Here is a 19,096-nt window from a genome sequence, read left to right as displayed (position 1 = left end):
TACTCGTACTCGCAAAAATTCTCCAATACCTTGTAGTTACTGGTTAGCGCCGCTAGGGGGAGAGTTTGAGCCGCCCCGCGGCTCCCCAGGCCTGGCAGCCTGGCTGAGCAGCAGCTCTGTGGCTGTAGCCAGCTGTTCCATGGTTCAGTAAATTCTATCTTCCTTAATCATACAAACTGGACAAACCTTACTCACAGGGAACTTTATTAAACACTCCACGTAACTCACAGTACATAAAGAATCCCATTGTTACATTCCGGTTAGCCGCGTTAGCCGGTTAGCTGCGTTAGCCGTTTAGCCGTGTTAGCCGCGCCGACAGCCTGCAGTCTGCCTTGCTCCTGTCGTCGTCCCTTATTTTGAAATATGTCCACCCTTCTGACATCCTGCTTACATTAATTGTCACTATCTTGCCTGAAACGGCACTGCCAGTCTCACCCACGGGTATCACTCTATATAACCGGACTGTAACAATGGGATTGTTTATGTTCTTCTTCTTCTCTGTTTTATTGGCGGATCGCAACCAACTTTAAGGAGCATACTGCCACCTACTGTACAAGAGTGTGTAACATCATTTCATTTAGCCTGTTTTTTAAATTCTATTTGATTGTTTATGTTGTTTCCAGAGGTGGTTAGAGTAGCCAAAAATTGTACTCAAGTAAAAGTACTGTTACTTCAGAATAATATGACTAAAGTAGAAGTAAAAAGTAGTCATCCAAATAATTACTTGAGTAAAAGTAAAAAAGTACTTGGTGAAAAAACTACTCAAGTATTGAGTAACTGTTGAGTAACGTCTGATTTATTTTTTTAACACAACCATTAAAACAGACAAAAGTACAAAATAATCATCTTCAGGCAAATTAAATCAATAAAATAAATAAAAAATAAAAAGTAGCTAAATTAAATTAAATTAATCTTAAAGTAAATTCAAGTACCTTAATAAATAATAAAATAATAACAGAATAAAAATAAATAAATTAAGCTCAAGTAACACAAAATTTCAAGCCTTTGTACTTTTCTTTTTTAACCAGGCAGAACTAGAACAAACATGAACTCATAGAAACTCTGTGTGTGTTTGAGTCTGTGTAAATGTGACAAAACATGCAAAAACAAACATTTTTCCCAAATAATCACTCAGTGATGTCATGAGATTGACGCGTACGTGGATAAAAGGGATAAAAGAAAAGTAACAGCTCAACGTAGCCTAATGTAGCGGAGTAAGAGGAACAGTTTCTTCTTCACAAATCTACTCAAGTAAAAGTAAAAAGTATAGTGATTCAAAACTACTCCTAAAAGAACAACATTTCCCAAAAAAACAAGTAAATGTAAGGGAGTAAATGTAACTCGTTACTACCCAACTCTGGTTGTTTCACACGGACGGTGAAGCACCGCACATGCGCAGTTGATGTACCTGCGATGAGACTAAAGCGCGGAGGAAAGCCCCGCTGGCCGAGTTTTGTTTACAATTGAATCTCTGTTGCGAATAAAACCTGTCTTCATTGCATTTTTCATTGCATTTTTAGCCTAGTTATTTTTGTGGTAGAAGTATCGGATCGGTACTTGGTATCGGCGAGTACACAAATTAAAATACTCGTACTCGTACTCGGTGTGAAAAAAATGGTATCGGGACATCCCTAATATATATATATATATATATATATATATATATATATATATATATATATATATATATATATATATATATATATATATATATATGTAACTAACAAACCAAACTATAGGTTCAATGTATATTTCTTGCTAGAAATATGATCAAAACGCTTTTATATGTCTAAACTACCTTAAAATAATGCATTTTCCACTGAGAAAGACAAGGATGGCTGCCATGTTTTTATTTTTACAAGGCAGCTGCGGGCAGTCACATGACTTTTCCGCAGGCCATTAGAAAATAATCGGAAAAAAAACATGAACATGTTACGATATATATATATATATATATATATATATATATATATATATATATATATATATATATATATATATATATATATATATATATATATATGTGGACCACCATTGCTATTTCACATTTTGATATGTAAATGGGTCGGCCATATACCTCCTGCAGGGGGTGCTTTACGACTTTGACTTGCAAACCCCCTGTGTGTTTCTTTTTGTTTGGCTCATGCATTGGAATATGTGCTGCCACTGCCATGCACATAATTATGCTTCAGCACAAGTGGACAGGAGACATAAACCCAGCCTTCCCTTTACCACGTGTATACTAGAGGCACAGTAACACAAAAGAGCAGTTGTGGGAATATTATGTTATTTTCCCATTATACAAACTGAATGCATTTTTTGATTTAAATTAAAGTTTAACATAAAAAAGAAACAATTTTGTTTCTTTAATGAACTTGTCCAATCCATTAGGACACATTAATAACCAAATATGGCGTAGTTTGGACAGAACATATTTGTTTTCAGTAGAATAAATCCATTAACTTGCATGCCATTCAAAGTTAAAATCATATTTGAAGAAGAACAAGATGCAGGCCCCTTTCAATGAACACTGCAGTAATCTGAATGGGAATGAAGTGATTGAATTCACAGCATACTGTACAGGCAAAATCTGTTGGTGGAGTAGCAGTGACAGCTTTCATTAGTATTTCTGTTGGAAGACAGGTCAACCATTAAAAAGGGCTCTACATGATCAATTTTATAGTCCTTTTGATGATATATTGAGCTAAAGAAGGGCAAACGTTGTGAATTATTTATAAATCTGTCTTTCTGGTGAGAGTTTTAACATCATTATAGTGACAGCACAAAGGACCTCAGCAGTGTTTGATATCTTATTAGGGAAAGAGGAGAATAATGGATGAACAGAAGCAATATGAATCTTTGTTTTACCCAATAAAGACAGATATTAAAGGCGTAGACAAAAAGCATAACGGTAGACCTGCATAAAAGTCCTGGGAGATCATTTAGGTAAAACTTTCCTTGATAATCTTTGAATAGTACAGTAATACGCTACATCTTCAAACAAAGCAATTTAGAAAAATGAGATTGGATTTTCAAATAACAGGAACCTAATTACAACTCTAACCCTTCAGCCATAATTCAATTTTCTGGAATGTAACGGTACGGAAAACAGCCCCAATCCTAAAGGATTACCCTCCCTAATCAATAGTATCTCTCTCTCTCTCTCTCTCTCTCTCTCTCTCTCTCTCTCTCTCTCTCTCTCTCTCTCTCTCTCTCTCTCTCTCTCTCTCTCTCTCTCTCTCTCTCTCTCTCTCTCTCTCTCTCTATATATATATATATATACCTTTCACCCTTTAAATAGTCAGACTGAATAATTGCAGTCTGACTGGTAGTACCCATCAGTAGATGGGTACACTGTGGTCATAAAGGGATGGACATAGTCAGCAACAACACTCAGGTAGGTAGTGGCGTTGACATGATGCTCAATTCGTTCTAATGGGCCCAAAGTTTACCAGTAAAGTATCCCCCACACCATTACACCACCACCACCAGCAGCCTGAACCGTTGATACAAGGCAGGATCCATGCTTTCATGTTGTTGACGCCAAATTCTGACCCTGTAATCCAAATGTGGCAGCAGAAATGGAGACTCATCAGACCAGGCAACATTTTTCCAATCATCTGTTGTCCAATTATGGAGAGCCTGTGCGAATTGTAGGCTCAGTTTCCTGTTCTTAGCTGACAGGAGTGGTACCCGATGTGGTCTTCTGCTGCTGTAGCAAATCCACCTAAAGGTTGGATTTGCTGTTCTGCATATCTTGGTTGTAACGAGTGGTTTTTTAAGTTACTGTTCCCTTTCTATCAGCTGGCTGTTCTCCTCTGACCTCTGGCATCAAAACGGCATTTGCGCCCACAGAACTGGCGTTCACTGGATATTTTCTCATATCTTTTCAAGATCATTTTCTGTAAACCCTAGAGATGATTGTACGTGAAAATCCCAGTAGATCAGCAGTTTCTGAAATACTGAGACCAGCTTGTCTGGCACCAACAACCATGCCACGTTCAAAGTCACTTAAATCACTTTTCGTCCCCATTCTTATGCTCGGTTTGAGCTGCAGCAGATCATCTGGACCATGTCTACATGCCTAAATGCATTGAGTTTCTGCCATGTGATTGGCTGATTAGAATTTTGCATTAACAATCTGTTAGACAAGTGTACCTAATAAAGTGGCCAGCAAGTAAGTAAGTAGATAGATAGATAGATAGATAGATAGATAGATAGATAGATAGATAGATAGATAGATAGATAGATAGATAGATAGATAGATAGATAGATAGATAGATAGATAGATAGATAGATAGATAGATAGATAGATAGATAGATAGATAGATAGATAGATAGATAGATAGATAGATAGATAGGTGTGAAACATTTTGAGCATATGAAATGTGACAACAATGCATAGCATGCAATGACGAAAAAAGGCTGCATTACATAGTTCAATTCAATTCAATTTTATTTATATAGCGTCTAATACAACAGATGTTGTCTCTAGACGCTAGTTAATACCATGTACCTTTTATTCGTGACAGGACCAGCATGCATCTTCACGCAGCTGATTTTACGGCTCTGTACACCAACAGCACAGGAAGACGTCCCATTGTTGAAGCTTGTTCCATATAAATCAGCGGAGGTATCTTCCATACAGGGACCCCATGCGGACGCCTCCCAGTAGAATATTGTGCAAGGATGGTCATTGCAGATTCGCCATTCCTCCAAGGTTGTAGCTGGTGGACAAGCTTTCCCCTCTGGATGTAAATATATAAGACAGACTTTGAAACACTCAAATTAATTTAAGGTTAACAACAATTAATCTAAAAGATGAAATCCCTAAGTAGTATGGTTCAATTTTTTTGTGTGCTTTTAAGCAAACCAAACTTGTAACATTCCAGCAAACCAACTGTATTTCCTGAGAACATGCGATTTTCACGAAAAACACGATCGATCCACCAAGTGCTATATATTGGAATTGAATGAACATTTCTGTCCCTGCCTCTTTCCTCCCACGTCTCCTCTCCCAAAACATCTGAAATGAGTGAAAGAAGTGGATGATAAAATGAAGAAAAAAATTAATAGGATGAGGTCTGAAGTTTCAGCAATCCAACGCTTACAATGAAGCCATGCATCTACTCTCTGGGGGGTTTAACAACCATTCATACCTTGATTAATGTGACCAAAACATCTCCTATGTTTACCAGGTTAACAAAGCACAGTGATTGAAGAACTCTAACCCTAAGGACCTAAAAGGGGAACGAGTGGGTCATTTACGACGTGACTTACAATTATGAATTACCCAACCACAACTTATAAGTCTGAAACTCTGCACCAGTCAGTTATTACTAAAAGAGCTTTTCAGATGTACTTCTTTCTTGGCTCTCAACAGATATAATACCTTTGTATCTGTGGTCCTTCTAAGTTGTTCTCAAATATTGTGCCAAAGGGCTTAGTCTCAGATCGGGAATGTCTTGCATTCCAGCAGACAAACAGTAATAGAAACAACAAGTGATTCAACAAGACAAAACACTCTCAATACATCATATAAGATAATAAATTCCAAAAATATGTCACAGTCCGAAATGTTAGCACATACAATATAAACACTGTACACTGACTGCAGTATATTGACTTCATCTTTGAGTACATATAATTTAGACTATTTGAGTTTAGAGTTTTAAGCCCGCACTCATGCCCCCAAAAATTGCCTTTGTCAAAGGGATATGATCCTTGAATTTCACCTCCCAGGATCAAACGGGGGAAGTTTTTACAGAGTTTATGTCATACACATGTGGCGGTTTTATGCACATTAAGTACAAATCTCAGGCAGATTTGATGAAGCAAAGCATAATTACAGGTCATAATTTGGCAAAAATTGTCATATCCCCTTGTTCAGAATGGAAGCCTCATTAGCGCATATATTTTGGGTCAGATTGGAGAAGGTATGTGCAAGTTAGTGAGTTCTCTTAAATTTAACAGGTCCTCATGTATCCATTTTGATATCAGTTGTAGTGGCAAAAGAGGCAGAGACTAGGGCTGGGCGATATGATCTCAAATCATTATCACCATAAATTGGGCAGTTTTACCTCGATAGGGATAAATGTACGATAACCCTTAACCGGCAACCAAAAAAATCAATTTTCAGAATGTCTGATTGGTCGGTAACTCCAGACAGCTGCTCTGAGTTGAGAGCTCAGCGTGAAGTAGTGTGCCTTGACTCGTTTTTAAGATGGGCTGTTGGCCCATCTCGCCGGCCTGGGATAGGTGGGTCGGGATACCCGGGCCTGGCGGGGCTCACCGTGCAGCCTGGGGTGCCTTCTGGTGGTGCTGGACCCCCCCGGGGAGGGGGAAACGGTGCGTGATTGTGTGTCTGTGTCGGTGAGAATGCGGTGTGGAAGGGTCCTGCCATGGAGGATTTGAGCCTCCATTGGCAGGACAACAAAACTTACAGTTTTTCACAATTGTTTAAACACATTTATTGGAACATCAGACACAATGTGCACAACCTGAAACTAATTTTTCAGGTGGCTGAACCAATCCTGCTGAACTCCAAGCACATTTACTGCTCTAAACTCAAATTCCCATTCCCTACCACACATTTCTCACAACACTACACACAATTCCCAATACCCTGCACACTCTTCCTGAATTCCCTCTCTTGCTGATCACACAGAACACACAGTCAGTCACATTTCTAAACTCCAAAGGCTGTTGTGCAATATGCAATCAGCAATTTGCCATTGAATTCATATTCATTGATGAAGCGGGGTTCAACCTTGTAAAAAGAAGGCGCCGAGGGAGGAATATCATCGGCCAGCGTGCCATCACAGAGGTCCCTGGCCAGCGTGGAGGGAACATAACAATGTGTGCTGCCATCAATCACCACGGCGTCCTCCATCACCATGCCACCCTTGGCCTCTACAACCCTGCACTTCTTCTAGCATTCCTGGACCAGCTCTACAATATCATTGTCCAGCCAGACCAGATGGAGGACACAGAGGTGGTCAGGTTCGTTGTTATCTGGGACAATGTCAGTTTCCACCGGGCTGCTCTGGTCCGTGACTGGTTCACGGTCCATCCAGAAGTTGATGTCCTATATCTCCCTCCATACTTTCCCTTCCTCAACCCAATTGAGGAGTTTTTCTCTGCCTGGAGATGGAAGGTATATGAGAGAAATCCTCAGACACGGATCCCACTGCTGCAGGCCACGGAGGACACTTGTGGCGATGTCACTGCTGAGGCCTGTCAAGGCTTCATGCGGCGTTGTAGGAGATTGTTCCCCCGCTGCTTGGCCAGGGAGAACATCGACGTGGACGAGGTCCTGTGGCCAGCCAGGGATGAAAGGCAGGATGCAGCCTAATACTTTTGTTCTGTTTCTATTTTCTGTCAAGTTTTTATCCACAGCTTGCTGTGATGTCCAGTGGACTGCCCATTTTGAGTCCAAATACTGTACTGTAAAAATATTATTTGTTGTTACAGTAAAGAATTGTGTGTTTTCTATTTGAGTAGCCTATACATAAGAATACTATATGGTGATAAATTACATCCAACAGCTGAAGGTGAAACACTGAACATACAAATGCATGATTCTACTGAGGCATTCATTCATTCATTCATATAGTGTTTTCCATCCATACTATAGTGTCTTCCATTCTGCACATCAGTGTTCAGTGGGTGCTTAGAAACGTCTACTCAAATGATGTATGTGTTTGACATTTGAGAAGGAAGTAGCATTTAGTGAAGAGTTAACACTGTTTTGAAGGTAGAGTGTGCTTTTGCAAGAGAAGTGTAGGATTTTGCATTTTGTGTGTGAGTTTTTTAATTTTTGTTTAGAGTTTTGAGAAAGTGAGGTAGTATATCAGGAAATGTGTTTAAACAATGAAAAACTGTAATAATGTATCAATATTATATTATACAAAGATGGTTATTATTATTATTATTATTATTATTGGTATTATTATTATGTATAGTATATCTTATTATTAGTATAGGTATCGGATAGGTGAATGGATGAATGAATGGGATGCCTGGGTCTGGGGCCCTCCGTTGTTGGGCCTGCGCGGGTGTCGCCCTGTTGGGGGGGTTCCCTCTCTCCAGGCCCGTCTCCGGTCCCCCCCGCTGCCTCCGCGGCCGGGCGCCCCTCTGGTCTTGGAGGGCCACTTTCGTGGGGGCGGGTGCACCTGCCCGCGTCGGCGGCCGGGGCGGCTCTGTCTCTCCTGGCAGGCTGGCCCCCTGCCGGGTGGGGGTCGTTGGCCTGGAGGGCGAGGGCGTTGGGGTTAGGTAGCGGTAGCGGTAGCTTAGCTCAGACTGCGATCAGATCTCAAGATTTGGGTCGATTGCTGTTCGTGTTTTGGTCGGCTCCGTGCCGGTTTCGTGTTTTGTTTGTGGCTTTTTGTTGCAGATTTCCAGTGCTTGACGCGTGTCTCCGTATGTTCCTGCTTCCTGGATTGGCAGTGGATGTCGTCACCCCCGCCCCACCCCCCCCCAAAAATAAAAAAATCACTGGGTTTGTATGTGTATATTTATGTATGTGAATGCATATGTATGCGTATATATGTATATATATTAAATATAGTAATAATGCACATATACCTTTGGTTTCTACCGTCATGGTATCAATCATTAATATGTGTGCAGACAAGGTAGAAAAAACAAAAAAACTGCATTAAACCAATGCAGAGCCTACGCCGTTGCCGTGATGCTGTCGTGAACCCTTCGGACTTCTCCGTCACTCCATTTCGCCGCGGTGCAATACCCCCCCAGAGCGCTAGTTGATACTTTGTTTAGCTTCTGGTTTTTCACGGTCACAGTGAATCAAAGAGATAAGGACAACTGTTCCTGTAGTTTCTTGTGCCGGCCCCCTATTTTCTCTTTTGTGCATGTTTGCAGGCTGGAGCCTCGGGAGCTGCGTTCTGGCCTGTGTCCCCCCCCCCCCCCCCCCCCCCATCCCCGGTCATCCCGTCGCTGCTTCCACCTGCCTACGTAGATGTCTGCTGTTGCTGCTTCCGCCTGCTTGCACCCCCCCCCCCCACCTTTTTGGGAGGCGCACGTCAGGCTACTGCGTAGGCTACGGAGAGACTCCCGCGTAGCCGCGTCTACGGCGTAGACTCTGCGTTGATTTAACGCAGAACCATAATTCATCCTTAAGGCTTGTCAAGCCACATTGTCATGGGAAGCTCCAGCCCCTACCCCCTACAGGGCTTTGAACTGGACTCAAGACCTTTGTTGTGACTCCAGCTTCCTACCCCACGTGAAGGTCCTGACACCTCGGAAGTTGGCTCAAACAGACAACTGGACTCAACACCTTTTGTTGTGACTCCAGCTTCCTACCCCACGTGAAGGTCCCGACACCTCGGAAGTTGGCTCAAACAGACAACTGGACTCAACACCTTTTGTTGTGACTCCAGCTTCCTACCCCACGTGAAGGTCCCGACACCTCGGAAGTTGGTTCAAACAGATTTGAATCACGAGAGCACCCTATGGGGTGATTTGGAGGTCTGTGACAGTCATGCCAAATGTCTGATAATGACATTTGGCCCGAGTCACATCCGACTGTAAATTACTTTTTGTCTCTCGCCTGATTCGTGTATTCCTGCATTCTGTTGTTTGTTTTTGTATAAGAAGCTTGTTTCAAAACCACTCGAGGTCAGCCCACCGAACGAGACACTGTGTCTGTGTCAGTCTGCTGAACGCCGGCTAAATAAAATCTCTATTCCCACAGCGGACTTCTGAACTGGACTTTGTAATATTCTTCAACAATTTGGTGCTTGTGACCCGGATAACAATAGACTTTCAATGGTAACTCCTTTTTACAGACCAACGACACAACCAGCGACTTCTATCTAAATTAAATCAGAGGTAAGGGGTCCATTTTCAAAATCCCAAATGATTGTTTCTGGGCTGTTGTCGAAAGTCTGTGAACTGGAGTGCCAGAGAAAGTTGACGTTATCCTGAAATTTAGGTAAGTCCGCTGTGTGGTTGTGAGGGTTATTTTTTTTTATTTTGTGTTATTGGGAACGTTATTGTAGAGATGTTTTTAGGAATGCTGGCAATTTCATAACACTTGAATTTGATTGTGTTGTGAGAATGTTCTGCTTCTCCTGCCTTAAGAATCTGACTCGCTCTGTTAAAAAAAAGGTTTCATATCTCGGGTAACATTAAAGAGAGAAATGGCCAAGAGCGCCATGGTTGGTCTGTGTACCAATAAAAAGATAGTCCAGGGGGACTATTCTTATGCATATGCAGGACATGGGATCCGTAAGTGTTGGAACACTGATATATTTGTGAGAAATAGACATACTGTATGTAGAGGAACTGTTTTTTTTTTTTTAATTTTATAAGTGGGGATGACACGCTCTCCCAAATGGGGTATATTTCATTTCTGCAAGAATCGACTCGCTCTTCTTTGCATCAACAGGAATGATTTGTATGCTCAAGTAGACTGATAGTTGGAAAGTTTTTGGGAAGTTTTTCAGTTCTTTAAATACATGTATGGTAATCACGGTACCGATAGTTTTATTTGTTAGTTTTGTTTGTTACTTAGTTAGTATTAAATATTGTTAAAATAACTAAAAAGCACTTCAAACTCCCTCAGATTTTTGGAGGGATGAAAGTAGACGCCGTAATGCAGAATCCCAAGTAGCTTCGCTACTTCGCTACTGATCAAAATAAAAAGCTGATGGCTCTACTAAGGAAGGATTTAAAAACACAACGCAGACAAAAATGAAATTAGAGAACCAGTTAAATGATAAAATCAAAACCTTTATCCGGTGAAACTGATTAAAGAATCAAATGACGATGACACTTCTGATGACGACTGGATTTTACAAAAATCCAAGATCTGTTGCCTACAAAATTTGGAGCCAAATAATAGTAAGAGATTTTAAATGAATAAACAAAAATGGCTAGAGGAAACAGCTGTTAAACTAACTTTGCCACATAATTTGAAAAGTAAAGTACTTGATGCGCAAAGTACTTGATGCTTGTAGAATTCCCTTTAATCCCACAGCTGTTGCCAAAATCACACCGAGCAAGCTCAGACCTTTTATAATATTCATTGCCTTAACAGTTCAAAGGGAAGTAGATGACAATCCCAGGGAACTTTATGCTAAAATAATGTTGACAGCAAAAGAGAATTGTGGTCTGTCACGAGATCAGATTGATGGATTCCCTCCAGGGTACATGCAAAATATATATTTGCTAATTGCCCTCAACAAAGAGTAGGGCTGGATAACGCAAAAAAAAGAATCTGAAATGTATGAAAATACTAATGTCTTTTTCAAAAGTGTTTCCTACACAGGTTGAGCGCTGAGAGGAGGCGCAGAGGAACCAGCCAATGATCGGCTCCCATTGTGGTGAGCCAAATCAGAGCATCCCAATTTACATAATCTTATCCTGCCTATGGTAACTTCATCGTGTAAGTGCATGGAAATCTGTCTGTGGCCTACTATAACGTCTCTGAATGCATGTATAACTAATCTCTAACTAGAGGTGTCAAGTAACGAAGTACAAATACCTCATTACCTTACTTAAGTAGAACTTTTGGTTGTGTATGCTTCACTGGAGTAATTATTTTTCAGACGGTTTTTACTTTTACTCCTTACATTTTCACGCAATTATCTTTACTTTTTACTCCTTACGTTTTAAAAACAGCCTTACTCTATTTCATTTCGGCCTTTAAAAAAACTATCCAGTTAAATTGTGCCATCCGGATAGAGTGAATTTGGTTGTGGTTGGATGAGAAGTATAAACATATTTGGTTTGTACGTGTCTGGTCTCTGAAACACATGTTAATGCTCAATAATGCACATATATGGTTCTTTAATATATTTGCATTATACTAAGATGCATTCATTTTCAATGGCTTTTAGCCTTAATGGTTTTTCCCCGCTTATATTACTTTTACTTGAGAAAAAAAATAAATAAAACATTTTGAGTTGATACTTCAACTTCTACAGGAGTATTTTTGAACTCTAATATCTATACTTCTACCTGAGTAATGAATGTGAATACTTTTGACACCTCTGTCTTTAACACTCGTCCTGACCTTTCCTGTTTTCCTCACTGACGGCTCTGCTTATAAAAATGGAATACCATACGCAGGTTATACAATTTGTGATAATTCTTAATTGTTGAAAGCGCCCTCCTCCTCCAGCTCCACCCAAGTAGATGAAACTATATATACTGATCAAAAGGTAAAACTGTTACAATCTATACAGATTCCAGATATGCTTTTGGTTGTGTATATTGTATTTTATAGATTTTATATATTGTGGGCGAACCGAGGATTTATCTCATCCTCGGAGATAAATGTGGTTAATTGATTGGTGAACTGTTACAAGCCTGTCAACTACCTTCATCTATTGCTTTGTTAAATGTGAAGCCCACACCCAGTCCAACCCTGTTTTCACTAGGCAATGCTTCAGCTGACCATGCAGCAAAAGAAACTGCCAAATTTGGCTTATCTGTCTATGTAAAACTTTGCCCTTCTATACCCGCTAACGACCTGGTTTCTCCTAATGATGTAGCCCTCCTACAAGAAGACTACTGAGGTGAAGAAAAAAACGGATTGTAGCATTCCCATGGTTGTAAAAATGTAAATAATTATGGGTCAGCAACGACGGCCGCGTTGTTGCACCCACATCCTTGTACCCGTGAATAGCTGATCACAGTTAGCAATCACAGATGAGCAAAAGGGGGAATGTGTCAGATAGTGTTGAAAGACTGATAAGCGCCAAGATTTGCATCCTATAAAAATATTGCAACACTTGTCCCCACCGTGACTTTTTTTTGAAGCTCTGCAAATAGACATTATGTGAGGGATATGAAATTATTCTTGTATGAAAATGTTCATGTATGAAAATGTTTTTGTATGTGCAGAGAATTTTAAACTGGACTTAAATGGACAATGTTGACACCTGTTAACACAAAACTCACGCCTCATGAAAGGATTATGGGTAGACCTATGACCATACCAAGCAATTCAGTTCTGTATATATGAAGAAGATGGACTTCCATGCCATGGATGAATCCATGATATAATTCTGTTGTACTCTAAACTTCTGCTGTTCAGTCAATCCACAGAAAAGTAAAAGCTGTCCAGTCTCTTCCTAGTGGCAAACCATGCCACAACCCGGAGACTGGGTTTGTGTCGGAGAGGGCCTCGCTGGTCCAGGGCTCAGCACGTCCTGCACCACCGACACTCAAGGGTGGGGGGAGCTGGCCTGGTTCCACGCGTCCCACTGCGGGAGCACAGCTCCTCGACCATGCACCGGAGACCGGCCGATTCCTTCTTCTTTTTGTGGCGCCTCGTTGGAGCCATTGAGGGGAGCAACGCGGGCAGGGAAAGCCCAGCTCCAACACCCAGGACCTCCACGACTGGTGGAGGAGCGGAGGAGCAGAGGAGCAGCGCAGGCCCCGCAGACCCCCACAAGCGAGACAATTATGGTGTAGCATCGAGATGTGACTCCACATGCTCTCCTTCTGAAGAACCGCTTGTTAAGCCTGGAACAAGCCCAAAAATCCACTGCCCGATTCCATTGAGGATTATAGCTACCTTGCTACAATGGTTAATCGCTGTTCCATACCTCTACCAAAAGGTGTTTACTGGATTTGTGGCATGAAGGCTTACGAATATCTTCCAAACGATTGGTCTGGTATATGTGGTCTGGGCCATGTGGTACCAACCATGAGAATCGTCGCTGTACCACCGAAAGTTCGCATTGTTAAAAGAGAATTGTACACACACACCCAAACACCATGGACAAGATTTTTTGGTGCCCTCGTTCCAAATTACGGAGTCATGGCAGCTTTGGATCAGATAAGGGATCTATCTCATGCAGTTGAAGACTTAGCAAATACCACAGCAAAGGGCATGTCTATGCTCTCACAAGAGATGACTGCTGTAAGGATGATGGCCTTGCAAAATCGTGCTGCATTGGACTACTTATTAGCTTCTCAAGGGGGAACTTGTGCTGTGATTAAAACTGAATGCTGTACCTTTATACCTAACCACAATGCCACCATCCCAGAAATAACAGATCACTTGAAAAACATTGCTAACACATTACATACACCTGTCACGACTAGTTTGTTTGGTTGGTTTAGAGAACAGTTAGGACACGTTGGTTACTTGATATTTGAATTTGCTTTATTGGGGTTTGTACTCCTAATTGTTATTTGGCTTCTGATTACATGTCTAAGGTTCACTTGCAAAATATGTATGGCTCAAACTACTACTACAATCATGTACTCCACTGTAATTCCACCTCTACCGTCAGTGGAGGAGGAAAATTCAGACTTTCTGTTCAAAATTGGGATTGACTGTACTTAAGTGAAAAAAAGAAAAAAAAAAAAATTGTGAATTGTCGAGCCACATTGTCATGGGAAGCTCCAGCCCCTACCCCCTACAGGGCTTTGAACTGGACTCAAGACCTTTGTTGTGACTCCAGCTTCCTACCCCATGTGAAGGTCCCGACACCTCGGAAGTTGGCTCAAACAGACAACTGGACTCAACACCTTTTGTTGTGACTCCAGCTTCCTACCCCACGTGAAGGTCCCGACACCTCGGAAGTTGGCTCAAACAGACAACTGGACTCAACACCTTTTGTTGTGACTCCAGCTTCCTACCCCACGTGAAGGTCCCGACACCTCGGAAGTTGGTTCAAACAGATTTGAATCACGAGAGCACCCTATGGGGTGATTTGGAGGTCTGTGACAGTCATGCCAAATGTCTGATAATGACATTTGGCCCGAGTCACATCCGACTGTAAATTACTTTTTGTCTCTCGCCTGATTCGTGTATTCCTGCATTCTGTTGTTTGTTTTTGTATAAGAAGCTTGTTTCAAAACCACTCGAGGTCAGCCCACCGAACGAGACACTGTGTCTGTGTCGGTCTGCTGAACGCCGGCTAAATAAAATCTCTATTCCCACAGCGGACTTCTGAACTGGACTTTGTAATATTCTTCAACAGGCTACATGTATTCCGCGACTCAAGTAAAGTGGCTTAATTCAATTCAATTGTATTTGTATAGCGTCTAAATCAACAAAAGTTGTCTCTAGGCGCTTTCCAGAGACCAAGAACATGTCCTGTCCTGTCCTGTCCTGTCCTGTCCCTTAGATTAGAATCTGTTGGGGCGCAGCAGCGGATCTCCGAACCACAGCTTCCCATTCCTCTCTATCTTCAGCTTTCTGTAAGGTGTCGCTCAGCTCAAGTCCCGTCCATTCTTTTATGTTATCTTCCCAGCGTTTCTTCTGCCTCCCTCTCCTTCTGCCCCCATTTACGGTACCCTGCATGATGGTCTTGGCAAGGCCAGATGAGCGAGTAGTGTGCCCATACCACCTCAGTTTCCGTTGTCGAACGACCGTCAGAAGGTCAACATGTGGTCCAATGGCATTTTCGATTCTTCCTCTCACTTCTTAATTTGTGATATGATCTTTATATGAGATACCAAGTAGTCTTCTATAGCACCTCATTTCCATGGCTGTGATTCTTCTTTCCGTATCAGCACTTACAGGCATAGAGAAAAATTGACACGACCAAAGAACGTAGCAGAACATGAACCCTGAGCAATTATTACATAAACAATGGCAGGTGAAAACTCCCCTAGTGGGAGAAAAACCTTAAGCCAAACAGTGGCAAGGAACAACTCCCCTTTAGGAGGGAAGAAACCTTGAGCACGAACAGGCTCATAAGGGGGGACCCTCCTGCCTGACGTCAGCACACAGCAGACATCTATACAGGCATGTGGAAGCAGCGATGGACAAAAATGATGGCTATGAGATACTTATAATAAATAAAAATGGAAAAGGATAAGAGAGGAATGGAAGAGGAGAGGAGAAGAAGGGTGAGGGGCACCGCCCAGTGGATCGTGTCGGTGCCCCCTGCAGCATAGGTCTATAGCAGCATATCTACCATGAAGCTATTTTTAAGACTAACTATTATAGTCTTGGTCTATTAAAGTAAATCTATTAATGAATAGCCCCTTGAGATGCCCCTTGAGATCTATAGCTGCAGCTATGACTACTTACTCTAATACACTAGTTTACACTAACTAGAGATTAACTAACACCAACTAGAGGTTTACTAAACACTAATTATAGGCTTTATTAAACAGAAAGGTTTTAAGTTTAGTTTTAAAGGTGGATGTGGTGTCAGCCTCCTTAACCCAGATTGGAAGTTGGTTCCATAGTAATGGGGCCCTCCAAATCTACATTTGGATACTCTAGGAACTACGAGTAAACCTGCACTCTTAGGGCCCGATTTACTAAGATCCTAAATAAAGAGTACTAAATTGCGTGTGCACTGAAAAAGTTTGCGCGTGCTGTTGTTGCGTGGTTTGCGGGTGATCAACTAAGATTGCGTGCGCAATTGATAACAGGTGCAAACTGCAGTATTTAAATGAGGTGTTGCGTCTTACGGTTTGCGAGCGCAAACTTTGCGCCATGGAGAGTCTGGATGAATCCGTGTATCATTCGTTCTTTCCATTTTCAATTGCCAATCAAAAACCAAAACATGAAAAAGTGACTGGTTATGTTGTTATTAGTTTTTTATTATAACACAAAAAACGGAAAAACGGCTGGTTTTTCATATTTCAATTTTAGGCAGAGATCAAATATACGAAATCGAAAAACGGGCCACAGGACTGAATTTGATTTTAATATTTAATTGGTCGGGTTTACGTGACCCTGCGGTGCTCGGCATGATCTGAGGAGAAAAAGACAATCAGACACAGAGCTGGACAGCGCTTTGATTCAATCTATTTATGAGTTAAGTTTTTATTCAGATGTCCACAGTATATTGCAAATATTATATATTATATAGCAAACACTGACAGTAAATGTGTGACAGACGGGACCATCATATGGCAAGAAGAGAAGAGAAGTGTTCAGAACAGCGCACAGAGCGCACACTAAAGGCTGATTTATGGTTCCGCGTTACACTAACGCAGAACCGACGGCGTAGGGTACGCGGCGACGCACACCGCACCGCGACCCTACGCGTCGGCTACGCCGTCGATTTAACGCAGAACCATAATTCAGGCGAAGCTGCAGTCTGTCTGCGCTGATCACAGACACACCGGGTCGGAGCGGATTTGGTCATGATGTTTAACCTGTGTTTTGTGATTAATAAGCACGGGTTTTAATTAAATGTAATTTACGAAGGATGATTTCACGTTCAATAAGATAAATAATCAATAAAATACAAAGTTTTGGCACAAAGGCTTGGCCTGCTTGTGGGCGAGTGGAGGGGGGCACATTAAGAGAAGGTGGCAAGATATAAGGCGAAGAACTAAAGAAAAAGTGGCCTTTAATAAAACTTGTGCAACCATTTTTAAAATAGCATGCAGCAGAATAAAGACTCTCTCTCTGCGTATTCTTTGATTTTGGATGTCGCCTCCTTGCCACAATAACAGCAGCAGCAGATTAGCACCTTCCTTTCGAACGTATTAAATACAGACGCAATCACAATACGCGCAATTACTTTCAGGCTTGGTAAATCTCATTGCGCGTGGTAAATTAACCTATTTGTATCTTCCCCTCCCAGTATTTAGCGCTCTCTGGCGGTTACGCCCCATATTGATTATTCATCAGGGCAAAAGTACTAAATGGATTGCGTGCGCTATTCTGCGGATTTCAGAGACGCAGTCGTCTTTGCACGCCGTTAGTAGATCAGCTCGCACATTGGTTTACCTTTAGTAAATCAGGCCCTTAGAGCGGAGAGCTCTGCCAGGAATATAAGGCACTATCAGCTCTTGCAAATTATGCAGAGCTAAGCCGTTTTGGGCTTTATACGCAAGTAATACAATTTTAAATTGGATTCTGAATTTTACGGGTAGCCATCGGAGCGGCGCTAACACTGGAGAGACGTGGTCTCTCCTGCTGATTCCTCTCAGCACTCGTGCTGCTGCATTTTGGATCAGCTGGAGCCTATTCAGCTATGCTATTTTGCTATTTTACAAACCTGATTAACATATGGTTTAAACGACAAATCCTGGTCGAAAACAACATTTTGCACTGGAAGCCATCGCAACACCATTTAATCCCTTCCTAAGATGCTCTGGACAAAGAACGATAACCTGTTTTATTTTAATTTAGAAGCAAAAAATTTCCGGACATCCAGTCCTTGATGTCCCTAAGACATGCCTGAAGTTTAACTAACGGTTCTGTTTCATCCGGCTTCATAGACAAATAGAGCTGCGTATCATCAGCATAACAATGAAAGTGTATGCCGTGATTCTGGATTATACTTCCCAATGGCTGCATGTATAAACTGAACAGGATTGGCCCTAGCACTGAACCCTGCGGAACACCATAACAGACCCTTGACTGTTCTGAAGAGACTTCATGTTCATGAACAAACTGGAATCTGTCAGATAGATATGATTTAAACCAACGTAGAGCTGTCCCTTTAATCCCAACAACATGCTCTAACCTGTGCAGTAAAATGCTGATCTACAGTGTCAAAAGCAGCACTGAGGTCCAGTAGAACCAGTATGGACACTAATCCCTTATCTGAGGCCATAAGAAGGTCATTCGTAACTCGAACCAGTGCTGTCTCTGTGCTATGATGCATTCTGAACCCTGACTGAAAGACTTCAAACAGATCATTTCTATACAAATAGTCATATAACTGGCTTGAAACTGCCTTTTCCAGAATTTTAGATACAAATGGAAGGTTGGAAATTGGTCTATATTTAGCTAAGGTGTCTGGGTCAAGAGAAGGTTTTTTAAGTAAAGGTTTAATTACTGCAACTTTGAAAACCTGTGGTAGATATCCTAAGTTTAGGGATAGGTTGATTTGGTCTGAATTTGGTTTGAAACATTTTTGAATAGTCGAGTCGGGATGGGGTCTAACATACATTGGTTGACTTAGCTCTATTGACGAGTGAGGTCAGCTCAGGGAGGTCTATAGGATCAAAAGTCAAGTCAGAGCCTAGAGAAGTCGCTAAAGCTGAAGAAACGCACACAACCGGCTGGTTGATTTCTTCTCTAATTCTCATTATTTAACTGTTAAAGAAGCTCAAAGTCTTCACTACTGAGAGCTGCAGGAATGCACGGCTCAACAGAGTTGTGACTCTTTGTCAGCCTGGCTACAGTGCT

The 19,096-nt window shown here is 41.6% G+C and overlaps 1 protein-coding gene across 1 annotated transcript in view; it reads right to left on the bottom strand.

The window, feature by feature from the left end:
• The window catches only part of thsd7ba (thrombospondin, type I, domain containing 7Ba), a 326,602-nt gene that overhangs the window by 134,599 nt on the left and 172,907 nt on the right, over positions 1-19,096 (bottom strand). The window contains exon 7 of the mRNA XM_061723024.1: positions 4,517-4,748. Coding sequence (XP_061579008.1) covers positions 4,517-4,748 — 232 coding nt within the window. The remainder of the gene's footprint in view (positions 1-4,516; positions 4,749-19,096) is intronic.

This window comes from Cololabis saira, chromosome 6 (genome assembly GCF_033807715.1).
Source record: "Cololabis saira isolate AMF1-May2022 chromosome 6, fColSai1.1, whole genome shotgun sequence".
In the NCBI taxonomy this organism is placed as follows: Eukaryota; Metazoa; Chordata; class Actinopteri; order Beloniformes; family Belonidae; genus Cololabis; species Cololabis saira.
The sequence above is the reverse complement of the archived record's forward strand: the minus strand, read 5'-3'. Positions and strand labels throughout refer to the sequence as shown.